Source organism: Hippoglossus hippoglossus, chromosome 7 (assembly GCF_009819705.1).
Source record: "Hippoglossus hippoglossus isolate fHipHip1 chromosome 7, fHipHip1.pri, whole genome shotgun sequence".
Lineage (NCBI taxonomy): Eukaryota > Metazoa > Chordata > Actinopteri > Pleuronectiformes > Pleuronectidae > Hippoglossus > Hippoglossus hippoglossus.
In genome coordinates this window covers 10740480-10750832 of record NC_047157.1, presented here as the reverse complement: position 1 = coordinate 10750832, position 10353 = coordinate 10740480, and the positions used below count along the sequence as shown (strand labels likewise).

At 40.3% G+C, this 10353-nt stretch overlaps 1 protein-coding gene across 1 annotated transcript; it reads right to left on the bottom strand.

Moving 5' to 3' along the window:
* Positions 1-494: 494 nt before the first annotated feature.
* dcp1a (decapping mRNA 1A) lies at positions 495-10302 on the bottom strand. The gene is made up of 9 exons (XM_034591363.1): positions 10089-10302; positions 9720-9760; positions 9069-9196; positions 5351-5417; positions 5076-5214; positions 4416-4511; positions 3677-4228; positions 3294-3521; positions 495-2973 (listed from the first exon to the last, which is right to left on the bottom strand). The coding sequence occupies exons 1-9, from the start codon at positions 10218-10220 to the stop codon at positions 2893-2895; spliced, it is 1464 nt and encodes a 487-aa protein (XP_034447254.1). The 5' UTR covers positions 10221-10302; the 3' UTR covers positions 495-2892.
* Positions 10303-10353: the final 51 nt, after the last annotated feature.

Here is a 10353-nt window from a genome sequence, read left to right as displayed (position 1 = left end):
ACAAAGGAGCTACCCCTGCAACATGCACCTATACTCCATCCACTAATGGATGAGTTCATTTTGCTTGTTGAGTTTGTAAAATGTTCGTCATAGAAAAGTAATGGCTTGTCTTGTTATCTTAAGAAATCTCAAGGCAGAGGTATGTTCCCACTGGCTGAGATGAACTTCTCCATGTGGACAGCAGGAGGCGGGGAGGGTGATTCAAAGAGGACATGATACAAACTATCTAGGTCAAACAAGGAAATCAGGAGAAACATCCACTTTTGTTACTTCAGTCAGTTCCTGATATCAACTGATTCCAATTTAATGATGCAGGAGTACAACCATTCACTGTTGGGTACAACAGGTTAACAGTAGGTAGCTAGTACCATCTGGTGGCCAAACACTGAAACTGCACCATTATCCTGTACTTGAAACAAAAGAGATGTTCAGGACAAAAAGAGAAATAAAAAATAATTATAAACTCGTAAGAAATATTCAGTCACAAAATCCTGTAATGTCAAAGTATGCATGGTTTAATCTTTAACGCTCATTTTCACAGTTGAACACAGCACTGCAAAACAAGAACTCCATTTTCAAATCTTTAATATCACAAAATAATCATCATAAACCAAATTATGCACAGTGACAACAATCTCAGGAAATTAGAAAATGATTTTTGCAAAGACTTTCCCAAAATCCTACCTCTGCCCACTCAATTAAGATAAATTATATTTCAATGTAAAAGAACATTAAAATCTTAAATATGTGAGCGTAATTAAAAAATTATCTCTAATTTTCAAATCATTCTTCCGGTGTGCGTTTATTTAACCAACACCTGCCCGTGTGGGCAAGAATCACCTCTGAAATGAAGTGTACAAATTGTTCAATCAACCCTCCAGCTGCTGACATATCCTTTTTGCATTCTAAAGAAAAAAATTCAAAATAAAGGTTAAACAAGTTTGAAGTGAAAAAATGTTGATCCGAGTTCAGAGGAAAACAGGACTGGCACATATAAACTGCACGTAAACACCAAATACATTCAAATAGCAGGGTCAGATACAAAGTGACAACCAAGGTGAAACTCAAATCACGCGTTCAGGGGGAAAACATTTTCCATTACATGATTTTTGAGGTTTATTTTTTTTTTACATGAACCTAAAAAGGAACAATTTCTGCACCTCATGTTGTTAACAAAACCTGAGCAAAAATACATGGTTTCTACCTGGAATGACTGGTATACTGTTTATTGTCTATTAAGCCAACAGGTGATGTCACTGTACCATTTGTCAGAAAGCTGTATAACTTAAATCCTCATGCTTTTACATTATTTTCAGACTGTTTTCATGGTCTTTTCTGTGCTGAACACATTGTGACAAAGGGAAAAAATGAAACCTGTTGTATTTGTTTAGAAATGTACACGAGCTAATAATAAACATTTCAAATGTTTCATTCCTACTCAGTGTTGCACATCATGAGAAGACAGATCTACTTCTTCCTGTTCTGTGCTGCAGTAGCATTTTACTGCAAAAAATGTGTTTTGTGTGTAAGTCATTGTGACTTAAGACGTAATTGGGGCTTGGAAAAAATAAACTGAGGAGCAGGAATGGAGGTAGTTTGTATTTTTTATTATTAATTTGGCTTACTGGTATAAACTCAAACTGATCTGAAACAGACTGATGCTATCAACTGTCTTCTATTTTTAAGGAATTTAACATTAAAGGGGTGAATGTAAACAAGAATCCAAAATTAATAGCTATTAAGCTTTTTTTTAGTGATACTTAAATTATACATCTCTTGCAGAACGTTTTGTGTTGATATAAACTTTGTTCAGATAAACTTAGCTCGAGGGCCCATCCTCAAATGGTGGTGTCCCTAAAGGCATCGTGACGGTGGTCTATTGCACATTCTTCTTCAAAAACAGAAAGTTCTTGGGAGCTCAGCTGGAGGAGGAGAGATGAACGACACAGGCAGAGAAAAAACTAAAAGAAAGAGGAAGGATAAGAAGAAATGTGGAGAAATAAAATGTAGCAAAGAGGCGAGTTTGTGCGTTCATCTGTCTTTATGAGCATGTCAAAGTCTGTGGTGTAACATTAAAAAAGAAAAACGGAGAGGAATCCATTCTTAGATTGCTTAGCTGCAAGTGCTGCTCCCAACAAGGAAGTTCTTTATCTTCCTCGAACAAGGGAGCAAATCCTCAATAGTCTCCTCCTTATTAAGAGACTAATGGCTGAGCCGTGTCTCTGTGGTTCAGAATAAGCTTCAGTCAGTGAAAAGAAGATGATGAAGAGTCCTTTTTAAAGCCACTATGTCCCAGGCCCCAAACATCTTTCTCTCAAGTAGTCAAAGCTTAGGTGTTATATAAGCGTTCATATACTCTCGCACTGCGAGAACTCCAAACACGTGAGATAAATGAGAAAAGCAGCGTCTGTGGTTCTGAGCGTCAAAATCATTCGCTCAAAAGGTCAAACGCCATATAGCTCAAGGTCACCGAAGCGCCTCTGTGGTCCCCTCTTGTCACATCAGCCACAGCTAAACTTTACCAGCACGTGGCCCAAAGTTTCATCACATTTCTTAAGCATAAAAAGAAAACTCCAGGCCAGAGTGGGAAGTTTTATCTTATCCCTCTCTCCCACAATAGTTCTGGCTCGACGTACGCTGACAAAAAGTAGACCCATGTTGACATGAGTAGCCGGGGCAGCATCAGTGTTCAGTAAAAGACTCAAACAGGATTAAACAGTTAGGCGCATGCTATAATGACCATCGGAACACAGACAGGTTGCAGAGTTGTGATGTACAGTGTGTCAAAACCTGTTCGCTGCACTTCTTCAACACACATTAACTTCTGGTCGTCTCACATGTCACAAAGGGGTCGTGGCACTAAAAGTAACAGAGGTGACGTCTGAAGTAGGACTATAGCTTCATGTTGCTGAAGTCCTTGGACAGAGTCTGCAGATAAGCATTGTGAATGGTGCTGAGGAAGTCGGCATCATTCTAGATGGGGAGAAAGTAAAAAAAGAGAATGAATGAACAAACTACATGACTGCGCGTGTGGAGTTTAAGATGACACATATTGTACTAGAATTAAACCTTTTCAGCTTTTAAACACTTTTACTTCGTTTTCAGTTAAATCTATAACTTAGAGAAAATTATAAATTAGAACTAACCAGCTAAAACTAACTTAAGATGAAGCAACATTTTAAAATTGTGCTTGAATTATAATTGTCATAAAATTGAGACATTAGTGTTAAGCTTTTTCCATGCTAATCGAATCCAGCAGTACACTTTAACATGTTTTATGCCCATAGTTTTACCTTAATGAGGTGTATCAGAGTCTCCTGTAGCTGTGTTTTGCTGCAGGGGGCTGGTAGGGACTCTACAGCTCCTGGGGTGGTAGAGGGGGGCTCAGAGGGGGAATGGAGGACCACTGATGCTGCTGTTGTTGTCTTCGTCTTACTGAAGGACTGCTGAAAGGCACTGGGGGAGAGAAGCACTGAAATCTCAGGCCGTTGAACAGCAAGACCTGGACTCATGGGGACAGCCTGAGAAATAGGAAAAATAAAAATAAGAGACAAAGCAGAGTAAATTATACAACAGCAACCAACATGTGGTTTTATAATCTATTCTGTTTTGGTATAAAAGTATATGTGAGAGACAGATACACAAAACCAGCAGCAAAGAAAAGCCTTCAACTCACAGACATGGGTTTGATCAGGTTTGGAGGTTGAGTGAAAACATCCATCTCTTTGCTGTGCTGGATAATGGGTTTCCCCATGGGCTCGTGGAAGCTGTGGGGTGGGACCAGAGTGCTTGGCAGGAAGCTGGGTGCGAGGATAGGTTTGTGGATGTCTGAATTCATGGATGGAACTGCCGATTTGAGGGAGCTTAATATTTCTTGTCCCAAAAAAGCTCCTGAGGCTGATGGTGGTGGTGCTGCAGGACCGGGGGGAGCAGTCCGCAGCTCTGAGCCAGGATGAGGCACCATGAGAGGTGAAACTGAGCACAGAGGCTGGTGGTCTGACATGGGGACTACTGACTGGAAAACAGGGCTGGGGTGAAGTGCATACGGAGCTGGGAGCAGGCCGGGGACTTGGTGTCGCTGGTTGGTGCTGTGGTTCTGGATGTAGGAGGGGTCACTGGAAGCATTGGTGGTGTTCTGTGCAGGCATGGCGGGTAGAGAGGGGTCCTTGGAGAGGGACGAGCCAAAGAGCTCCTCAACTGTGATCTGCTTCACTATTGTGTGAGAGCTCTGGTGGGTAAAAAGAACAAATCAATAAGATGGGTTGATCTCCAAATGCTGAACCAAAAATAGGGTTTCATGGCCACTAGAATAAGAATCTCTTTGTTTTCTTTGACAGTCTTTGTATGTAGGAGTGAACAGAATAAACTACAGGGCTTAAGGTATTTTTGCACGCATGTCTCTGTAATGTATGTACCTTCTGAGGTTGTGATGTGCTGTGGGTATGTTCTGTAGTGTTGACAGCTGCTTTCACGTGTTGCTCCATAGGCCCATCTGTTTCGTATGCCCGACCCTGAATCGAAACACACACAAACAAACATAGAAATTCAATGGGATTTTAATTAAAAAAAAAGAAAAAAAGCCAGAGGATAAATACATAGACAGAAAGTAGAGATTAAAAAGCAAAGAAGGCACAAATTAAGATTTCTTAAACAGAAAACCCAAACCTAAAATAATCCCAGATTAAGTACCAGTGTAATGCTTGATATACACGTGCCTGATTTAAAAGTGTTTCAGTCAGTGTTCAAGATGTATGGATGAAATAAAAAAAATTATCAATCAAGAGTTTGCCGGAGCTACAAATAAGAAAGATTCACTACTAAGGAGCCAGGATAACGACACCAGGCTCATGTGTCAAACAACCAACATCTTTGGGATTTTGGCCTATGCTGCTCAGGTCTCCTCACTTATAATGTCTTTGCTACAAATGCCACATTATCGTTTTTGTATGCATCATCTGCTAGGACATCAATTGTGTTACTGTGAAGAACCCATAAGAGTAATGCAGAATAATGTTATAGGTACAACATAAAGAACACGATATGTTCATATCTACAAGAGTGTGTCGCATCCTCACTCTCTGGTATTCTTCCTTGGCTTTGCTGAGCAGTTCCAGGATGTCAATGGGCCGTGGTTCTGCAACGCCATTGGTCCTCCCCGGCACTGCCCTCTCTGGTGATTTTCTCTGGACGTGGTCCGCCTCTTGTTTTACAATCCTGAAAGAAAGTGAAAGCTTGACACGTTGTCTTCACACCTAAGTGCTGTGTCATATTTGAGCTGCTCTGACAACTAACCCCTAATGGGTGAAAAAAAAAAACAACAGATACATAATAGACATGTATGGCAACTTACTTGACCATCAGTTGAGCGATACGATGACAGTCCCTCTTGTCATAGAACCAAATACTGTAGATACCCACTGCAAGAAAAACACAAATACTACATATTACACTGTGTCTACTCTGGCCAGACAGCTGAAGCAACGATACATAAGACAAATCTCTTCACACATAAAAATATCATCACCAACAAAAATCACTGAGATAATGGTTAGGTTTTACAATTCGCTTTTTTTTTTTTACAAGTTTATTAATTAATTAAGTAGGTCAGAGTATTGTAACACAACAGTTATTGCCCAGGCCTGGACAAGTTTGGGCATATTACCAATTACCACTTCCATACTTTTTAGCTGTGAAAGAGGTATGGAATTAGAAGAAATATTTAAAGTTCATTAAAAGAAATGGGCAAACTAATTCTCGAGAGTGAGGCTCTGGTCTAAAATTACTTTTCAACAGTAGGTACCATCTGCCAAGTCTAAATCCATTATCTCATTAAATATTTTTCCTTAAATTTGTCACAATTTGAACATGAATTCAATGTGACCATCTTTGAAGAGCAAAATCTAATCTGTTCACCTTCTAGTCCAAGCAAAACCTTGCACTAGAATTGAAGATTTTCCAACACGGTTTTTCTCTAGATATCACATTCACGTTTTCGGAATGCACAGCGACCTTCGACCACCAAAATCGAATCGGTTCATCTTTAAGTCTAACTGAACATTTGTACCACATATAAAGAAATTCCTTTAAAGCTTTCTTGAGATATTCCAGTCAAAGATAATGCTAATAACGTTGTGTTATAATCCAAAACCAAAAGCACCATCAAGTACATGCAAATATATTTCAGATCATGGTCATTTGGAATCACAGGGCAACAGAAGAAAGTAAATAGAGAAAGTCTGGCCTAGTCTCAACAACTAGGTGGACGTTTAAGAGTTGATGGGACATTTCAATGGTTACATTAAAGTAAGAGACATATATTGCTTGAAAAATAGGTTTGTGAGCTCAGCTAAAAAACTGAATTAATTTCAGTGTCATCCAAAGGAAACAGACTACTTATTACACAATAAAATGTAAGTATACGTCAGCAGTTACAGCTTGTTAGTTTTGTTTGTGTGATGAAACACTGTCGTATGGAAGGCCCCTCAGGAAGCTGTGGTAACCTAGCAACTTGGGTGTTTGTCTTCCTGCATCTACTGCAACCAAGGGGAATATAGAAAGGTGTAAACAAGTGTAGGTGTGTGTGTGAGTTTCTGTGCGTCCAACTACTACAGCTACAGCTTTCTCTAAACAATATTCTCAGACTTAAAGCAGACTTGTCACCCTCCGGCCGAGGACCGAGTTCACCAGTACTCAACAAGGCTGAGAGCAAGAAACAATCTTCATTTTCATCATTAGCATCATCCTGAAGAATCCAGCTTCTCTGCGTTGGTCTCTTTGCTCTTCAATCAACTCTATCTGGCTCCTGTTCAGCTTTACCTTTGTTTACAGCAGAAGGAGGAATCTAAAAACATCTTGAAGATATTTCTTTCTCTCAACATCAGAAATGTGGACATGTCTGACCAAGTAATGCCTCAGAGGAACCAAAGGATCCTCAGCCAGTAAGTTGCCAGAAAAAAAAGCCAGGACAGGACACTCGCAGGATGAATTAACTCTGACCAGTCTTCCAGCGGTGACCGTCAGCGGGATTGGAAGCATCTCCAACCTAACCTGAGGAATATTGTCAATCTTTTTTTTCGTTTTTGTTGAACACAACTGTCACTTCAACCCACTCTGAGGAATCAAGATGCGGTGTACTGGAGAAGCTGCTCTGGTGTGAAGACTAACAAGAAAACGACATCATGTCTTCCATACCGGCTAAGCTGATGGGCAAAACAAGTCCAAAAGGGGAACAGTCAACGCTGACGCTGAGCCTGGCCATGTTATTTTTTCTGATAAGCAAACAAATGGGAAAACAATCCAATTCCTTGTTCGTTGCCTTGATGAAAGTCCTTTTTAGACTTCTGATAGATTACCTCGGTGGCAGTGCTGTCAGTTACTTCCTAAAGATCTGAGGAATTTCATCACTTTTCACATCATTCCTGCAGAGAGCTTTCAACAAGGCCAGATGAGTTTGACTGCGGCATTGGCGCGGCACTAGATAAAGCCATCAGCAAACTCGTGTAGTAAAATATAGATGTAAACATAGCCATAATCATTGATTTAACCTTAAGGTCTCTAGGCTACTTTTGCCCCAATGGAGAACAACATCAACAGTGGGCAAAGTAAGCTGAAACTGTTGCCATCCGGTCGACCTTCATGACGTCATGACTGGAAGAGTCGCCTCAGAGGAAATTTTATTGCTCAATGTGACTCCAAGACACCAAAATGACCTCAAGCAAAGGGGAAAGGAGATGTTCCAGAGAACACTGAGGAGGTGTTTGTTCTGCATTTTCAGAGGTACTATTTATATCTTTTGCACTTAATGTGTGTGACTGTGAATGTCACCAACACCTGTGTAACTGTTTACTTGGCATTTCAGAGATATGCACAAATGTATACAATACTTTTGCAAAAACTTCTATGACACAGCAGTGTTTCTCGACAGTTGTGCAGAACTAGGGCTGGGTGAAATGACTTCAAATCAATATCTCGATTGTTTCAAACTTTTACCTTGATTACGATTAATGAGAAATTATTTTAACATCGTTTTAAAATAAATTGACCAGCATCACTCCATGTTGGTCAACAAGTGACTCTGCTCTTTTCTAATCCCTCACACCTAGAACTGATCTTTATAAAAGCCAGCTGAATTCATATTTCTGTTCCTGGGGTGTTGCCTCTTCTGCAACAATGAAGTCAAAACACTGCACTGCATGTGTGTGTGTGTGTGTGTGTGTGTGTGTGTGTGTGTGTGTCTTCTCGTGCCTTTAGTGCTTCACACAAATTGACTTTTTATTTAGTTATTAATCAATGATGTTTGATCATGAATCCGGATCATTCCAGTCACTTTAACACCAATTTCCTGGCTCTGCGCGTCACGTTATGTCTTGTGTGAACTGCGTGTGTGCAAAATGTTGGACTATTTTTCAATGTGTTTGAATATGTGTCTCCTAAGCTTTAGCGAATCAAACAAAAAAAGTAAACTTTAAGTTCTGTAGCCTATGTTTATTGTGAAAGTGTAAAGTGAGTGCAGGTCAGCAGGGGAGTGAGGAGGGAGGACATGGGGCAGGGTGATGTGGCATGGAACATTGCAGAAACCCGAATTAACCGACATGAGCAAAATTAGGTTGGTTAGAGGTCATAAATGACGGTTTCGATACATTTTCAGTTACTTGCCCAGCCCTAGCAGAAACCATTACATGCTACTGGGCAGAAAGTTAAGAGAAAACATTTTTATAGCTAAGAAACACAGGTTTCCTATAAGGACAAGAGGATTTTTGATACACACAGCATTTATAATGAAGCGAGAATTGTTTTTTTATTCACATCTTCTCCTGGAAGATATCTCACATTTCTCATCACACTGATTCTTAAAATTAATCTTCGACTGGTATTAGTCTGGGGCTTACCTGCAAATTCCCTTATATATATATATTGGGACTTGAAAAAGGTCAAGTGCTGAGAATATTGGATCGCAGAGGACTAAATAATTGTCTCTCAAGTACATGTAATTTCGGCCCACGTTGGCACAAAAAGAGGTTTGTAATGATATCCACTGTTTTAGTGTCTCTATTACACATAGCACTCACAGTTGCCGTTCCTGTAGAGCAGGAAGGGATCCTGCAGCTGGAACTCCAGGTCTTTGTTGATCGGCTCCACCAGGTTCTCTGTGCTCAGTCGGTTCATGATGGTGAAGCCATGGTGAGGGGAGGCAGACCTGAGAGGAGAGAAGATGAAAACACATGTTTGAGTCCTTATTGTTGGTCTGTGTAGATAAAAATAATTATAATTTTGAAAGTAGTTGGGAACAATTACATTATTTACATACTAGAAGCAAATTAAGATGGTTAGGATGATTTTCTAAAAACTGTTGGTGTGGCATAGAATGAACAACTTGAACAGTTGATCAGCAAATTTGCTTTCCTACCTCTTAATGTGGAAATCTATTGTGGACATACTAAACTAGGGACCTATGCAATAGCATTGCGTCCAATAAAGAACCCCTGTGTGCACAATGTGCTAATAAAACAAATAAAAAAACAACAAAGATGAAGAGAATAGAAATGTCCATGAAATGAAATGTGAAGAACCGCAGTTCGTGTTTGTTTACAAAGACTGCGGCCTACACACGTGTGCGGACTACGTCAACTGACAGCGCAGAGAAAAGTAAAGCTGAACAACACAGCAACCTTCATGGTTGTTGTGCCACAAGACTTCATTAAAAACCTTTACATGCTCACCTGGTGTAAACAAACAGGGTGCCCTCGATTTCGGTCTTCTCCTGAAATGAAACGTGACGTCAGGAGACAAAAACAAAAAGCGCTAATCCGAAACGTGCTAAATAACAGCGACGTATGCTGGCTGTTAGCATTACCAGCTAACATGTTAGCTCAGGTAAGAGGACGCCAAGTTATTGCTTAAGTCGTTACAACATTTACAGAATCACACTGGTATCAAAACAGTACATATGTGAATCTGTCTGCATACGTTATACTCAGACAAATGCTAACACATTCTTTAGTTGTTGTTTTTGTCTGTTTTGGCGACGAGCTAGCATTAGCATGCTAAGTGGATACGCAGAACAGTTTGGGGTCTTGTGACAAACTCACCCATTCGTTGGTCTTGGAGTTGAAGTTGTAGAGAGCCACCTGGCCAGTAACATCGAGCAGTGTCTTGATGTACGGGTCTTGTCTCTGTAGAGCGGCTAAGCTCATCATATGTCCCGCATTTAGCGTCTCCATCTTGGATGTGTCTGTTGCTCCCGCACGGTTGGATTTCTGCAGACACTCGAAACTTCCGCTGTGGCCCGGAAATCACCGCTGTGATGTTACTGTTTATTCTGCGAACATTTATCTGAGGTGAAGTTCAGGTAGA

Excerpts from the sequence above, each read along its gene's own strand:
- dcp1a (XM_034591363.1), bottom strand. The coding sequence starts at position 10,220 with ATGGAGACGCTAAATGCGGGACATATGATGAGCTTAGCCGCTCTACAG. Across the intron at positions 5,418-9,068 it reads GCTCTACAGGAACGGCAACT|TGGGTATCTACAGTATTTGG; the intron begins GTGAGTGCTATG and ends TTTTTCTTGCAG. Across the intron at positions 3,522-3,676 it reads ACCTGATCAAACCCATGTCT|GCTGTCCCCATGAGTCCAGG; the intron begins GTGAGTTGAAGG and ends CCTATTTCTCAG.